At 39.0% G+C, this 17,307-nt stretch overlaps 1 protein-coding gene across 5 annotated transcripts in view; it reads left to right on the forward strand.

Moving 5' to 3' along the window:
• HMGCS1 (3-hydroxy-3-methylglutaryl-CoA synthase 1) overlaps nucleotides 1-17,307 on the forward strand; it is a 21,624-nt gene extending 4,317 nt beyond the window's left edge. For 2 of the 5 annotated variants that reach the window (XM_046671424.1, XM_046671422.1), the window contains 11 exons: nucleotides 1,557-1,617; nucleotides 5,332-5,486; nucleotides 8,456-8,913; nucleotides 9,241-9,366; nucleotides 9,914-10,078; nucleotides 11,531-11,696; nucleotides 12,522-12,692; nucleotides 13,162-13,268; nucleotides 14,096-14,221; nucleotides 14,438-14,601; nucleotides 15,508-17,307. In XM_046671424.1, coding sequence (XP_046527380.1) covers nucleotides 8,466-8,913; nucleotides 9,241-9,366; nucleotides 9,914-10,078; nucleotides 11,531-11,696; nucleotides 12,522-12,692; nucleotides 13,162-13,268; nucleotides 14,096-14,221; nucleotides 14,438-14,601; nucleotides 15,508-15,597 — 1,563 coding nt within the window. In that variant the 5' untranslated portion in view covers nucleotides 1,557-1,617; nucleotides 5,332-5,486; nucleotides 8,456-8,465 and the 3' untranslated portion in view covers nucleotides 15,598-17,307. The remainder of the gene's footprint in view (nucleotides 1-1,556; nucleotides 1,618-5,331; nucleotides 5,487-8,455; nucleotides 8,914-9,240; nucleotides 9,367-9,913; nucleotides 10,079-11,530; nucleotides 11,697-12,521; nucleotides 12,693-13,161; nucleotides 13,269-14,095; nucleotides 14,222-14,437; nucleotides 14,602-15,507) is intronic. The other 3 variants (XM_046671420.1, XM_046671421.1, XM_046671425.1) reach the window with 2 other exon arrangements.

Consider the following 17,307-nt stretch of genomic DNA (forward strand, 5'->3'; position numbering starts at 1 on the left):
CTCCCTCCCCAGCTAACCTCCCTCCCTCCCCAGCTAACCTCCCTCCCCCCCAGCTAACCTCCCTCCCTCCCCAGCTAACCTCCCACCCCCCAGCTAACCTCCCTCCCTCCGCAGCTAACCTCCCTCCCTCCCTCCCCAGCTAACCTCCCTCCCCAATTTAAAATAATCAGAATTCAAAGAGGGAATACCAGCAGTTCAGGGGAAATTTCCCTTGATCCAAATAGTGTCAAATGCAAATCCATACATGGCTTCAAGAAGAAATATTACTAAATTATTTAAATAGTCTCAACGCAGAAAGGGAATTATTTTTTTCCCCCACCAGTGAGAACCGGTCCCTGTGCTCTGCTTAATTTGCAGATTGCAAAAGCATAATTTGAGATAATAAAGAACAAAAAATAGGTTATTTTCTCAAAATATATATATAATTCTGTAATCAAAGAGGTTTATTAGAATGTAGTAGCCTTTATATTTTCCTAGGAAACTCAGGATTTGTTTATTTTTGGGGGGAGGAAGGTAAACTTAATGAAATAATAAAAGGAACTAAGGCAGTAAAGAGCCCTTAAATGATGTAATCATGTAGAGGTAAAGCTTTACTAAATAGCATCTGAATGTAGTCTCTGCTTAATCAGGCAAGGGCAGGTGCTAAATTTGCCAGTAGAGAGCAAGGGAAATTGTGTTTGTGTTAAACATAAGGACTGTCCTCTCAAGTAACAATCCTTCAAAACAGATGAACTGAAGAAAATGCCCGAAGTCATCTTCCCATTTTATTTCCACATAATTTAAATGATGATAAAGCTTAAGGCTCCTTTCTCTTGATATCTCAAATGCTTGTCTTTTTAATACAAGCAGCAAGGGGGAAATCACTTCTATAAGATTAGGGAGGGTGAAGATGGCCATGTTGAAAAACAGGAGAATAAGATTAAATCAATGAAGGTAACTAAGTTTGCTAGAAAGATATGTATTTTGTTTGAAAAAGATTGAGAACTAGGATAATAGTCCGTGTACTGGTGCTTTATATTATAAAGTGTCACATATTTTATCTTTTCAGCAATCTTTCACAGTGAGCCAGAGGGCAGGTATTAGCTCCATTTTACAGATGAGAAAGTTGAGGCTCAAAGAGGCACAAATTGTTGTTAAAGCCATAAGCTGTTACATGCAGAGCAAAATCTTGAATGTGCAAGTCTCTTTACTCCAGAAATTTCTAGTCTAGTAAACTTATTTATATTTCTTTCCCTCAATTCTTGAAACCTCAGATTTAGTAAAGAAGACTACAACTCTCCCAGCATTATACTTGGTTTAAGGCCTGAATCAGTGATATGAATTTGTCAGTTCATTGCCAGGACTGAACTTACTACTGTAAGAGCTAACAAAATAAGGGGGAAAAAGTTTTATAAGCTTTAAGTACCATTTATTTCTAAGCAAAGTCAAATTCTGTTTTACGTAATGTAATTGGACGAGGAAATGTTTATTTTAACTCACTTGGAATTGGAGTCATATTATTTGAATTTGTGTGGTGACTTGCGACTTTAAAAGAAGTTCTTATTTGAAATTCCCAGTGGCTGAAGAAGGAAACAGAGTGACAGACCTGGAGACTGCAGTTCTTTATCCCTCACACAGGTATGGCATCCTGTCATGCTGCTACAGGACAGTGGTCCTCTCTGATGGAAGGGGGAAATTTAATTGTTATCCTAGAGCAAAGAACACATTCTTAGAACCCTTTACAGGGCTATACCTTATCTTTAAGTATTAGTTAATGCCAGAATGCTTCAGGAGGCTGTCTGATTTTGTGTTTATTAGGCTAATGTTTAAAATCTAGAAACTGGTTTTAAAAAATTAGTGTTCACTCATAAGAGACAAAAGTCTGGATAATAAAACGTAACCACATAAACTGCTTAATCAGGCACAGTCACAGGTAAGCATACATACCTATAGTGCTTTTTAAATTATAGCTTCAAAAGATACCTATCTGGGCTATGGATAAATGTTTATGTGAGATTGGACAGTAGTGATTACAAATATGTTTGAACCAATAATCTAATTTTTGCAGCCATCCTTTCTTTTTTTTTTTTTTTTCTTTTTCTCCCCAAATTCCCCCAGTACATAGTTGTATATTATAGTTGTGGGTCCTTCTAGTTGTGGCACTTGGGATGCCACCTCAACATGGCCTGATGAGCGGTGCCATGTCTGTGCCCAGGATCTGAACCAGTGAAACCCTGGGCCGCTGAAGTGGAGCACGCAAACTTAACCACTTGGCCACAGGGCCAGCCCCAACTGCCAACCTTTCTTGAAAGTATTGCCATGGAGCTCCTCTCTTATGATTCTGTGTTTGATTTTGTTTTGTTTTTTTGGTGAGGAAGAGTGACCCTGAGCTAACATCTGTGGCAATCTTCCTCTATTTTGTATGTGGGTTGCTGCCACAATGTGGCTTTGATGAGTGGTGTAGGTCCACACCTGGGATCTGAACCTGTGAGCCCTGGACCGCCAAAGTGGAGAGCACTGAACTTAACCCCTACGCCACTGGGCCAGCCCTTATGATTCTGCTTTGTGTGTATGCTTCAGTATTATTTCCCACAGTTGTTACTGATTTCAGATTAGAAGACTAGTAGGATTTCGTTTATTCAACATTCAGCTTCTACCTTATGCCAAGTAGGGGGCTGGGTAGCAGGGATACAAAGGTGAACAAGGCACAATTCCTGCTTTCCAGAAACTCCTTGTCTAGTGCAGAGGCTGACCCTAAACAATGGGAGGAAACTTGGAGTAGTTTTCAGTAGCATCTTGACTAAGGTCAGATGTGCATTTTAGAAAGATTAGCCTAGGACAGGGGAGGGAATGGAGGTAGAGAGCTCACTTAAGAGGCTGACGTCAGGGTCCTGGGGGCTGATGCCCAAGTCCCTCCCTTACCCAGCCAGAGGAGCCAGGTCAGGTCTGCCCTTGCATCAGCATCCTCAGCTGCCTTTTTTTCCTTTTCCAATTCTGCTTCGTTCACAGATTTTAAAGATTCTCAGAGGATCTGTTGGTCCCTTTTGTGTCCTCTTGGGCAGGAAGCACTCTGAAAGTATTAACAAGGCACCTTGCTTTGCCCACTCTGGAAACAGGACCTGTGGCTCCTTTTGTCCACCAGAGGGGGTGAGCCTTCACTTCAGGACAAAAGACTTGAGTCTTCTGTTGGTGCTTTCTTGTTGGAAGAGAGTTTTAGAAGGTTTACAGAGTTCTGTGGTGAAAATGTACTTTTTCCCTCCTTTTAAAGGAGAAATTTAAAAATAAAATTTACATATTTTATTATAAATACAGAATGCCCATTATCCTACTTAGACTTTTTATTGTGAATATAATGCTCTGAAAACTAATGAAGTACCTTCTTCTCAGCAAAAGATTAAAAAGATAAAAAAGATTAAAAAAATATTAAAAATACGCAGGTAATTTTTTTAACTGTCATATTTTTAAACTGTATTCTAATTTTTTTGTGATATTTAGAATAATGAATTAACCAGAATACCCCGTTCTCTATGTGGTTAACACCATAATGTGAACGTCTCGGATCTTTAGCTGGCCTTGCTTTTTTTTCTTTTTCTAATTTATATCTGGCCTACTTCAGAGAGCGTTTGAGAGGACAACATAAGAGCATACATTTAATAAGATAATTAAAAATAGGGTTACAGACCAGAAACCATATCAAGACTTCTTGTTGTTTGAAATGCCATGGAAGCAATTACTTCCCTGTAGTTTTTCCTCTTTCCCTACTTAATTTCATTCTCACTCAACTTCAAGCAAAAGCTAAATATTTCAAGTTAGATGGCTTTTTAGCAAGAATGTAATGAAACACCTTGGCTGTCAAAAACCCTCAGCAAATGAACAATACTGACTGAATTAAACAATGTAAAATTTTTTTCCACACCAAGATCAGAGTCATGATTCACTTTCAACTTGATGCATGTGGGTTTAGTTAAGCTACTTTTTTTTTTCCCCAAATGAAGCAAGTCACTTATTAGTCTCTAGGAGGTTTAAGAATAATAAAGTTATACCTTATTTTGTAAGTACCATAATACAAGAACTGCTCAGAGCTAGTCAGATTATGGTAAATAGGGATTAATTCTCGAATTGAAGCCTTGCATTATGGCTTTTCATAAACTGGTTTATACTTTCAGAAGATTATATATACTTGTCCATTTTATTTCCAAAAGCATTACAAGCCGTTGGGCCAGGAGGGAAAATGATACCATCCTCAGCATGTTTGGAGCAGTTTGAAGAGTTAAAAGAGTCTAAAGGGTAGCCTCGTGGGAAAGGCTGGGAGGGTGGTTAGTCCTACTGCCTCTCCTTTGGTAGCTTAGAGGGTGGCATATAGGAGGAGTTCCTGCCTATGAGTACATAGACTGGTCTGTTGTTTTTTTTTTAACACTAGTTGTAGAGCTCTTCTGTGGACTATGCAGAGGACTTAATTTTTTTCACTATAAACTTAGAATCTGCCTAGTGACATACTAGATAGTCCGTTTATGTCTTTATTTCAACTTCAGTGCAGCAAAGTAGGCATCAGGTTTAGATGATCCTAAAATGGCCAGCTTTGCGTGGGAGGGGGCATGGGAGAAGAGTGGAGAGGTGCTTCTCCCTTCACTCGGTGCATCTGACAGTGAGCCTGTCAAGTCATAAAACAGGTGAGGCTGGAAATCTGGGAGTCGGCCTAAATACTTGCTTTTCCTAAGGTCTACTCACTCCCGAGTTTTTGCTGCTTCCATATCTTTTGAGGCTGCTCCTTCCTCACCCCTCATGTAGTAATTGCTGTAGTTCATGCCCTGTGTCTTATCTGGACTGCTGTTAGCAGCTTCCTAACTCAGATCCGTTCTCCACACAGCACCAGTGACTGTAACATGAAGCAGTGACTCTCGAGCGTTTTTGACTGACTCTTAGTAAGAAATACACTGTATATTCCAACGCAGTAGTTGTATGAATAATTGAAACAAATGCTTCATGAAAAAATTCTCGTATTCATATGAGCCATGCAATCTGATATTTTCTGTTCTTTTTCATTTAAAAAAATGTTGTTTGCCATCCACTAAATTGATTCCAGAGTTGGAAAAACACTCATCTGAACACTGATATGATCGTGCTACTCCTGTTCCAAACTCTCTGATGGCTTCTTATTTGTCTTCACAGTAGAGTTGAAGCTTCCTACCATTAGCACCAGGTCTTGGAAGTTCTGATGTGCTGACGTCAGGAAGCTTCAACTTTATCATGAGGACAAGAAGCAGCCATCACAGTTCTGACTCACCTGATTCACTCACTGGGCCTCACCTTTCACTTCAATAACTTAATAAAACTCTTTATGCTTCCTTGTAGCGTCCCTTTGTTTATGCTGTCCACCCTGTTGAAAATCTTCTACCACTGTCTGCTTCTGGTGAGCTTTACTGATGACTCCTGCTCCTTCCTAGGACTCGGGTCAGGCACCAGGAACTCAGAAGCCTTTCTTACTCCTTCTCCTGCCACGAGGCTAGGTCAGGAATTTCTCCAAAACACAGTTTGCCTGTCTCTGGTTTCACCTGTTTATTATTGCGTGTTTGTACCTTACTATCCCACAAGACAGTTCATATTTGAGAGGGCAAGGATTATCTCCTATTAAACTCATCCCAGATGTTTGGCTTATAACATGTTGTCAGTGTTTGGATGTATGAAAAAAATATGAATAAGATTTTTATATTTAGAAGGAAGACTCAAATGGTATTCCTTAAGACCTTTAACTTAAGATTTTGTGATTATATTTTGAGGGGCTTATTTAAGGTTTTAATATACTCATAACTTGATGCCCTTTGGAGTAAGGGTAGATTTCCTGATTTAAAGTCAGCCTTTCTGTTTTAGATATTCTCTCCAGATTTCTATAATTAACTCACTGTGGCAATGGTCTCTAATTTCAGTATACCTAATACTATACTAGAGTTTGCAGAGTGGTGGAGGACAAATGACATAAATACAGGACTCAACTTTTCATTTTAGGAGTCAAATTACTGGTGAGTTGGCAAATGCTATAGATTAGTGAACCCGTTTCACCCAGGTAACTCTCATAAGCCGGGTACCTTTAGGTCAACGAAGAGCTGAAATTCTGCCCCCTAAGCAGCACCATCCAATTATGTGATGCCTAGAAAAGAAATTGAGTTGTAGAAGTTTAAATATGGAGAGAAATCTTTCTCTAAAATTGAGGGGCTGTGCCACTCTTCAAAGCCTGACAGTGACATTTTTTGTGACTCCTGTGCTGGCTGGGTTCTGGTTAGACTGCCGATGGAAATACTCAGGTGAGATTAGAAGAGGGGAAGAAGTAGCTGTCTTGGTTTTGTCAGTGGCAGCGGCAGCAATGGGAGTGTGGGCCACACTCCTCCCAGCTCAGCAGCAGAGGTGCTGCGCTGGTGGCTCCAGCAGCCCCAGTGAGAGTGTAGGCTCAGGAGATCTGAAGAACCACCTTTCCCCTTTGGCTCCTCACTCCTGGCCAATAAGTTTATAACCATTTCCCTGTATGAAATTCCCCTCTGTTTGAAATATCCAGAATAACCTCTCTTTTCCTGATTAATACAACGTCTAAAGAAATAGAGGCGCTAATATGTTATCTGGCTTGCCCATGGGCACATAGCAGTGGCCTGGAGTGGCTAGCACATTTTTGTTCGTATAGGTAAATAAATCTAGGCACTACTGAAAGTCTTTGCAGTGTGGCAACAGTCCAGCATTTTAGTGTCTTTTTTTAAAAAGAAGGGGTGGTTTGGGGCTGGCCAGGTGGCGCAGCAGTTAAGTGTGCACGTTCCGCTTTGGCAGCCCAGGGGTCACTGGTTTAGATCCCGGGTGCGGACATGGCACCACTTGGCAAAGCCATGCTATGGCAGGCGTCCCACATATAAAGTAGGGGAAGATGGGCACGGATGTTAGCTCAGGGCCAGTCTTCCTCAGCAAAAAGGGGAGGATTGACAGCAGATGTTAGTTCAGGGCTAATCTTCCTCTAAATAAATAAATAAATAAATAAATAAATAAATAAAATGTAGTGACTTCCTTAAAAAAAAAAAAAAGGAGTGATTTTAAGAAGTGTTATTTAAGAGTTAGTTGCCATACAAATAATATGTGGATTACCAGTTTTCAAATTTGAATCAGAGTTTGTCTTTTCCCCTGAATTAGAAACTAAGTGCTATCTTGTGGTTTTGTGATCATTTATTGGGTATACACAAGCTGTAGAAAGTATAGAATATTGGCATTTGACCCTGTGATGAGTCCTGGAACTGTCTTTGCTACAATTTTATTTTATTTTTTTTATTTTATTTTTTTAAAGATTTTACTTTTTCCTTTTTCTCCCCAAAGGCCCCCAGTACACAGTTGTATATTCTTCATTGTGAGTCCTTCTAGTTGTGGCATGTGGGACGCTGCCTCAGCGTGGTTTGATGAGCGTGCCATGTCCGCGTCCAGGATTCGAACCAACGAAACACTAGGCCGCCTGCAGCAGAGCGTGCAAACTTAACCACTCAGCCACGGGGCCAGCCCCCTACAATTTTAATCATTTGGGTTCTCGGGGGGCGGGGTGAGGGGGCAGGGTGCTCTAGAAGGCTAGGATTATAGGAGCGAGGCCTTATATGGATTGCCTTGGTGGACGTAATTACTGTGTGTTTTCTGCTTGCTAGGATTATTTAGATGAATAATGAATGTAATATTGTTTGATATAATAATTTTTAAAGTCCCATAAACTCGGTAGCTGTGAATAATCAATATATCTGTGATTAATGAATGAGTGACTTATTTGAACTCTTCAAATAAGTGGCCAGGAATAGATCAAGTACTTGAATTCTGATTTGTCAGCCACACTACTAAATTGCCATTGTATTTTATCTTATAGTTCTTTACAACATAGAAGAATCTTGAGTTTTCTTTGCCTCTAATAATCATGTTTTAAATCTAAAGTTGTCTAATTTTGAATAAAATGTGTTTCTAAAAGACCATAATTTTAAATAATAATATTCTGTTCATACTGTACTTGCTACTTCCACATATTTAAAATTGGCTGCCCAGGGGCCGGCCTGGTGGCACAGTGGTTAAGTTTGCACGTTCCACTGTGGCAGCCCAGGGTTCACTGGTTCGGATCCTGGGTGCGGACATGGCACCGCTTGGCAAGCCATAATCTGGTAGGCGTCCCACATATAAAGTAGAGGAAGATGGGCATGGATGTTAGCTCAGGGCCAGTCTTCCTCAGCAAAAAAGGGGAGGCTTGGCAGCAAATGTTAGTTCAGGGCTAATCTTCCTAAAAAAAAATGAAATAAAATGTCAAAATTTAAATAGATAAATAAATAAATAAAAATTGACTGCCCAGAGTAAAATATACTAAACTTAGAAACTAAGCTAATGTTTCAGGTGATACTTGGACTCTTAATGTCTGTTTCTCAAGTTTGAATATGAAAATCTGCAACTTATAACCTAAAACAGTATTTTTTTCTTTCTAAAGCTCTTTCACCATGCCTGGGTCACTTCCTTTGAATGCAGAAGCCTGCTGGCCAAAAGATGTGGGAATTGTTGCCCTTGAGATCTATTTTCCTTCTCAATATGTTGATCAAGCAGAGTTGGAAAAATACGATGGTGTAGATGCTGGAAAGTATACTATTGGCTTGGGCCAGGCCAAGATGGGCTTCTGCACAGATAGAGAAGATATCAACTCTCTTTGCTTGACTGTGGTTCAGAATCTTATGGAGAGAAATAGCCTTTCCTATGATTGCATTGGGCGGCTAGAAGTTGGAACAGAGACAATCATCGACAAATCAAAATCAGTGAAGACTAATTTGATGCAGCTCTTTGAGGAGTCTGGGAATACCGATATAGAAGGAATAGACACAACTAATGCATGCTATGGAGGCACAGCTGCTGTCTTCAATGCTGTTAACTGGATTGAGTCCAGCTCTTGGGATGGTATGTTACATGCCCCTATTACAAAGAAACTCTCCTTGAGGATGAATAGCCCCAAATGACCTTTTAATTAATGCCATATGCAAACTTTTACCAGTTATGCTTGTTTGAATTTATTCAGAAAGACAGCTATGACTTGCAACTTATCTGAATTATAAATTGGTTATTTTTGTCATGTAGGACAAAATTATCAAAATTTAGTCAGAACATTTCTTTCTTTACCAAAGATGGGGAAAGCAAATTCTGGGGAAAATATAACACTTTAGTTTACGTCTATGGTATTTAAAGTGTCGATCTCCTTTTTGTATACTAACAGAAAATATTTTTCAGGACGGTATGCCCTGGTAGTTACAGGAGATATTGCTGTATATGCCACAGGAAATGCTAGACCTACAGGTGGTGTCGGAGCTGTTGCTCTGCTAATTGGGCCAAATGCTCCGTTAATTTTTGACCGAGGTGAGTGCTTGGAAAAGCATTTTATTTTTTTATTAGCACAGTACGCTGAGAAATTTGAAAATAGAAGTAGAAGCTAGCACTTACTGAGTGTACATTAAATGCAGGCAGTACCTGCTATGTGCTTTCTATGTGTTAGCATATTTAGCCTTCTTAGCAATTATATGAGATAAGTGATGCCATCCCTCACATTTTACAGAAAAGTGAAATGGGTTTAAGTAGGGTTTAATTAATAACTGGAAGGAATAACTTGCCCATAATCACACAGTCAGTGGCAAGTTTAATCTGTTTTCAGTTCAGTGGAGCTATTGTGATCTCCCAGTTAGATTTATGAAGCTTGCATAAAATGCTGTATATCAAAGGAGACTTAGGCCATAGATACTGTTAGATTTCATTTCAATTACATAATGCTTGCACCTTGTGATTTCCATTCTGCAAGTGGTGAGAGTTGAATAGTTATGAAAGGTCCCCAGATAAAGCAATATGCTTACTAACATACAAACATCGAGAAGCAGAAATACATGGACATCCTCCTTTTTGGTTCTCCTAGGACTTCGTGGGACACATATGCAACATGCCTATGACTTTTACAAGCCTGATATGCTTTCTGAATATCCTATAGTAGATGGAAAACTCTCCATACAGTGCTACCTCAGCGCATTAGACCGCTGCTATTCTGTCTACCGCAAAAAGATCCGTGCCCAGTGGCAGAAAGGTAGGTTTTATCCATTTTCCTTGGTTTTGGTATCTGTTGAGGACAGTGTAATGAGCTGGGTGTCTTCAGTGACAAACAGCTTTGTGGGCATCCTTCGTTAGTGTCCTGTAACCGTTTCTTCCTCACTCACCAAAGAGCATTTTCCCATAGTTTCTGGGAATATATAGTTTAGGAAAAGAGGTAGGCTTCGGAAGTGAGGTATAGCTCTGCAAAGATACTTACCTTGACCGAACCGTAGTAAGACATCAGAATAGGGTAAAGGAAAGTGACTTGAATTTTGTTCATCTTTTGAGAGAGGTATTTTCACGAGGTTTTAATTTGCAACTGTGATCCAGAGAAAACTGTAATAACAAAAAATTGCTGAAGTGATCCCCCCCTCAGTAGTCTGTTTGCACTTGAGCTGGGAATTCATACTGGCTTTTTTAGTGTTGTCATTAATCTCCACCTGCAAGCCTGAAGAAGTTCTTGAGATGCTGAAAAGGAATAGTATTTGAATTAATGCTGTTACAACACACAGTATCATATAAAGTATGCTTTTTTCATAGTCCAACTTTGCTTTATAGAGGTGTGAGAGAGGATTAAAAAATAATATTCAGTAACAGATGTTAAGAAACATTGTAGGTCTGGCTAAGAACCATTGTTACAGTATGTAAAATGTCATGCTGTTTAACAGTACGGTGATTTTCTAACTTTTTATTAGGACCCGCAGTAAGAAGCACGCTTTACATTGTATATGTATGCTAAACTCAAATGAAGCACGCTTTACATTGTATATGTATGCTAAACTCAAATGAAAGTGTCGTGAAATTACTTTCCCATGCTGCAAGTTAGGCAGTCTGCTATTTTCTATTCTATTCTGTTTTATTTAAAAAGTACTCTAATTTAGTAAGATAAAAAATTACTGGCCATGACCTATTGAATTGATTACACAACCCATGAATGGGTTGTGACTCTTCAGTTTGAAAAACAGTGATGTAATAGTGTACATTGTTCTATCTCTGGATGTCTTTTTGATATGCATTTTAAACCAGAGAGATATTTCATTATATTTTGGTTTCTGTTTAAAGATATAAAAACATTCTAGGCCTGTTCTAAAATCAAACTTCAAAAGTTTTAGTGGGTTATATATATATATATATATTTTTTTTTTCTTAAGATTGGCACCTAAGCCACCAACTGTTGCCAATCTCCTTTTCTTTTTTTTCCTGCTTTTTCTCCCCAAGTCCCCCCAATACATAGTTGTATATTTTAGTTGTGGGTCCTTCTAGTTGTGGTATGTGGGACCCCGCCTCAGCGTGGCCTGATGAGCGGTGCCATGCCTGCGCCCAGGATCCAAACCAGCAAAATCCTGGGCCGCCGAAGCAGAGTGTGGGAACTTAACCACTCAGCCACGGGGCCGGCCCCTTTAGTGGCTTATATTAATTTCATAATTTTTTTGGATTTCTCTTTCAGAGGGAAAAGATAAAGATTTTACCTTGAATGATTTTGGCTTCATGATCTTTCACTCACCCTATTGTAAACTGGTTCAGAAATCTCTAGCTCGGATGTTGCTGAATGACTTTCTTAATGACCAGAACAGAGATAAAAATAGTATCTATAGTGGCCTGGAAGCCTTTGGGTAAGAGGAGTTGTGATTTTTTTTTCCTTCTGTAAGAGAGCATTTTTATATCTGCTAAACTATTATTGGTACAGACCTGAAAAAGTTAGAGTCAAAGGATCTTAGATGTTGTCTACTCTAACCTATTTATGTCATCGATTAAGAAACTGCGTCTCAGAGAAGTGATAGCTTACCTACATGAATTCTTTAGTCATTTTTGCTGAGATTTTCTGCTTTCCTCTTTTTAGCCTCCTTCCCATTGTCACCACGATACTGTAGCCCCACAGGTGCCTGTATTTACTACAACAGCCTCTTTCTCCCTGCTTCCCTCTAGCCCCTCTCGCCCATGTCTGTCCTGCACACTGCCTCTGTTGAAGTCTGCTTTCATCCTCCTGCCACGTTTTTCCCACTTTTAAGGATCCCTAGCGTGCTATGCCTGTTCAACTCATTCTGTTTCTTCTTGCCTGTGTCCCATCTGCATCTGATAGAATTCTACTCAACTTTTAAGAGGCTCCTATAACAGCATGACTTTTCTAATTAAACAGACACTATTGTGACCTTGAAGTAGTAGTGTATTCTGTTTGGTGACAACAAAGCTTTAATAGGTTTATTAAACCAATAGAATCAAGGTGTCTTACCCTGATTATAAAAAACTTTGAGAAAAAGGACCATTTGTGTACGATGTTATGTCTTCTATAGCAATTAGCATGCTGTTGTTTGGTTTTTTAATAAACAGGAAAACAGAATCATACACACAGGTTAAAATATTAGTTAGGTCCACTATCTGATATAATAAAAATGTAGTCTTTGGACACTGTAAAATTGTCTTTTTTATAAATCTTCCAGGGATGTGAAATTAGAAGATACCTACTTTGATAGAGATGTGGAAAAGGCATTTGTGAAGGCTAGTTCTGAACTCTTTAATCAGAAAACAAAGGCATCTTTGCTTGTATCAAATCAAAATGGAAATATGTACACATCTTCCGTGTATGGTTCCCTCGCTTCTGTTCTAGCACAGTGAGTATAAATTTCAGTGGTTTAACTCCCCTCATTTGGGGATGTTAGATTTCTACAGCCGCGTCTGGTGTCGGGCATGTTGGTAGCAAGTCAAAGAATATTTTATGTCCAGGCTCTCTAACCTATTGTCCATTGACTTGAAGGATATATGGGGTGAGACCACAGTTATCCAGAATATTTAATTTCATGTTGGCTTTCCTAGTTCTCATAGTCTCACTATTCTGGACCTGCAGTTGACCCATCTCTCCCTGGTTGACAAAGGAGCTTATTTTATGGCATAATACCTTTCATAAGCCCCATCATTCTCAAGGAGATGAAATGCTTGTTTTCAGCCTCCTTACTGTACTAGTAAACCTTTAGGTTGGGTCTCTAAGGCTAGAGGATGAATTTTTATTCCAACTTATGGCTTTCTACACATTGTAGTTTAGGATCAGTGAAACTTGTTAATAGCTTTTCCTCCCCTTCATAGGTACTCACCTCAGCAGCTGGCAGGAAAGAGGATTGGCGTGTTCTCTTATGGTTCTGGTTTGGCTGCCACCCTTTACTCCCTTAAAGTTACACAAGATGCCACACCAGGTAAATGCTGAGTCTTTCAACAAGAATGTATTGAGAACCTTCTGTGGTAAGGTCGATTCAGCCGGCTTCTGAAGCGAGCACTTGAATCTGTCCCATAGATCATTATAGCATTTTAATCCTCTTTACTTCTTTCAACATAGCCGGATCTTTTACTCTCTACTCTAAAAATCTACCTCAGCTGGGTAAAGGACAGGGCTATATCTGAGACAGAATGTCTTCTTTTCTTCATTCCAAGTCAGAAAAAATATATAATCAGCTTAAAAATTTTTTGTATGGCATAATGTTTGACTTTTCCTTCTTTGGCAAGTAACTTTATCTTTTGTGTCATTTTTTAAGTATATGTAGCCAGGGGATGTAGGTAAGGAAAGGGAACTATATCTGTTTAATGCAGGCAGCTTTTGAGTCTGAGCATATGAGTGAATAATACCAAATCATTTCTTGTTGGTTTGTTTTTATACTAAGTTCTAATTTTTATGGGTTTATGGTTTTGGCCATATTCAAGGAAACTTGTATCTTCCCTGAGCAGGAAGGAGCAAAACATGGAGAAAAACTGGCGGAAGACTTGTCATTATGTTAACACTGTGTCATAGATTAACTATAGACAAATTAGTTACAGTTTGAAATCCCACCCATTGCCTAACTTGACAAATGTCTAGTCAGGCCGTAGGAAGCTCTGCCAAATAGGCACACCTTTAGCTTTTAACTGAACAGCAGCCAGCAGTTCTACAAGAAATGAAAAATTGTTTCTGCCATTTGGCAACATTGTGTTCGGGCTTTTGGGCATGCTATTTTTAGTCTTTTGATATTGGAATTATTTGCTATTTTAGGGTCTGCTCTTGATAAAATAACAGCAAGTTTATGTGATCTTAAATCAAGGCTTGACTCAAGAACTTGTGTGGCACCAGATGTTTTTGCTGAAAACATGAAACTCAGAGAGGACACTCATCACTTGGGTAAAAATATTAAACTGTGTTTAAACATATACACCCAGAATGTTTAATATAACGTGAAACATGTTACGTAGAAGATAAGGATATCTAGGCTTTCTTCAGTACTAATCTGATGTAGGTGAGAAGTGTAGGAAAATATGCAACTTCTTTTCTCTAGTTTTATTATCAGATGAATTATATGTCATAACTGATGTTTCATATTCTCTGCCTCTCCTTTAGTCAACTATATTCCTCAGAGTTCCGTCGATTCACTCTTTGAAGGAACGTGGTACTTAGTGAGAGTGGATGAAAAGCACAGAAGAACGTATGCTCGGCGCCCCTCTCCAAATGACGACACTTTGGATGAAGGAGTAGGGCTTGTGCACTCGAGCACAGCTGCTGAGGTAGGTCGAGCTCATTGCGTTGGTCTTGGGCTTTGGCAGGGTGAGAAATTTCCATCACCAGATCTCAGGACTAAGGGGACCTAACAGATTTAGCCACTTAAAGGAGTATCAATAAAACAGAGTAGTTCAGACAAGGGATTGGATTCTGGCTGTGCCATTTTCTAGTTGTAGGGAGTGCTTTGCCCTTAAATTATTAGCATTTTAAAAGTGCACAGTAAATACTAGGTTTTATTAATAATAGCAGCACGTGAGGAAGACTGATTAGAGAGAAGGCTCATTTGTGGAAATGTCTGGGGAGAGATGAAGTAGGCACAGGGTGTTGAGCCCCTTATGTCTCTTCTCTCTGGCCATTGTCAGATCTATCCTCAAATTGTCAAGATGTGACAATAATAGCAATGATTTGAATTCCTGTTATATGCTAGGCACTTTATTTATGTTTTCTAATTTAATCAATCCCTATAAAAACCACCTTGAGGTAGATATCCCCATTTTAGAAGTGAGGCTGCAAGAGGTTAAATGACTTGCCCAGGATCATAGCCATGCTTCAAGGTCTTTATAACCTTGAAGTTATTTATTTTGTCTGTTCATCACAAATTTGGTGAATGTGTAGTCTTCCTTCTTGCTATGGTACCAATTAGGTAGCAGGTCAAGCCACTGGTGTTGAGTTGAGAATGCCAGACGTAGCAAGTAAAATACTGTGTGTGGTGGATCTCTGGCCTTCCTCACTCTCTTTCTATATGAGTAAAGAATGGCTATTTCGTTCCTCCATGAAAAGTTATACGGAAGATAAATGTAGCATAAACCTCTCCAAAGTTGTCCTTTATCAGTTTTTCTATTGGAATTTTAATTAGCACTGTGACTTTTTTAAAAAAACGTGAGACAACACCATTTTTCCTTTGATTTTAGCATATTCCAAGTCCTGCTAAGAAAGTGCCAAGGCTCCCTGCCACAGCAGCAGAACCAGACGCAGCTGTCCTCAGTAACGGGAAGCATTAAGACACTTGTGTGAGGTGGAAGACTTCAGTGTGGGTTGGGGTGGGTGGGATCTATATGGGAACGGTTGGGGCAATGGGATGTCTTGGAACAATTTTAAAGGATTACATGTTGCTTAAATTTTTATGTGACTGACATGGAGCCTAGAAAACTATCGTGTTCTTGGGAAAGTCTCTTTGCTCAATTTGCTAACATGCTTCCTGTTGTGGTCTAGCCAACGCTTACTGTACTCGAGTGATGTCAAGGGCTCTGTAAACTTCATACCTCTGGCCATTCGTATGCATGAAGTTTAGTTTTTAAATGTACTATGATGAATCGTGTGCTTCTGGGGAAGAGAGCAGAGGTACTAGTCTCCAATTTTAATTTTTTTAAACATGTAAGAATTTTATACTTTGAACAAACAAGATTACTGAAAGTACCTGTGGTTTTTGAAAAAAGTTTCTAGTTTAGGGAATGTGGTCTTAAAATATGATATGCACAAACCTTGTTTGAAAATGGCAAGACAAACACGCTCTTTTTCTAAAACTTAAAAATCCTGAAGAGGAAGAAGAGTTGGGATGGTAACACTGGTTCTGGAAACTGGAATGTCGCTTTAAGTCCAGGCCAGCAGTGACAAGTTACTGTAATGACCTCTGTGAACAGAGCGGTGCCAGCATTGGGCAGACATCCGGTATAGACAGCGTGGTACATTCGGGAGCCGTGGGAGCAGCTGTGGGGCTGCTCCCGAATGCATTCCAGGTGGATGGCGCTGACCAACATTGACATGTTTTTGGAGATGTGTATGAGGAAGTCGATTGTTGCAATCCTTCTTTGCACCTTATTTTGAAGAATAAATAAAACATTTTTCTGGCTGCCTTTTAAACATTTAAAATAAAAAGGAAAGATGGGGCAGGGCATTGTTAAGCTAATTCTGATGCTTCAGTGTTATAAACTCAAAGACTGACAGCCTGAATTCATGGTGTAAGTATTCTTTTCCTGTTTTGTTTTTTTTCCCCCATATCTGTTCAATGAAAATAAAAAGGTACAACCAAGTTTTTATATAAAATGACCAGCCAAAAAGAGTATTCCACTTCAGGGTGTGGAAGTAGGATTTTTTTTAAAGTATTTTCTCAGACTTTCACCCTTAAAAAAACAACAAAAACTATCACATGGGATGAATAAGAATACTGGTTAGACAGTTTTGTAGATCTCTTTGGTGCTGAACTATGACATGAGCCTTATAGACTGTAAAATAGAGATAGTTGGAATTAATGTACAGAACTAAATTTTTTAAACTTTATTTGCTGTTAAATTCTGTGAAGTTTCAGTTATCTAAAAAAACTTATTCCAATATGAAATGCAATGTTTCGAATTGCAAGGTAATATGTAATGTAGTGTTTGTAAAATACTCTTGTCTAATATTAACTAGTGGTATTTTGATTTGTACAGTCATAATTTGTTAAAATTACTTCATTTTAACATCCACTGATGTAGATTAATAATGTAAGTTCAGATTTAAAGATTGATGGGGAAACGGTGCATGTAATACTTTTGCAAGTATTGGGAGTTTGGTATGTTTTGAAAAGAGTAATTTAACTTTTGGGTGTCAGGAAATGGGTATTCTCAAAGTCCATTGCCAGCAGTGGGCAGGCCTGGCATTATTGGCACAGAGCATTAACTGTGCACCTTATTAACTGTGAAGTCAATAACTTTGAATAAAGTTTTAGAGAAATA

This window comes from Equus quagga, chromosome 9, assembly GCF_021613505.1.
Source record: "Equus quagga isolate Etosha38 chromosome 9, UCLA_HA_Equagga_1.0, whole genome shotgun sequence".
Lineage (NCBI taxonomy): Eukaryota > Metazoa > Chordata > Mammalia > Perissodactyla > Equidae > Equus > Equus quagga.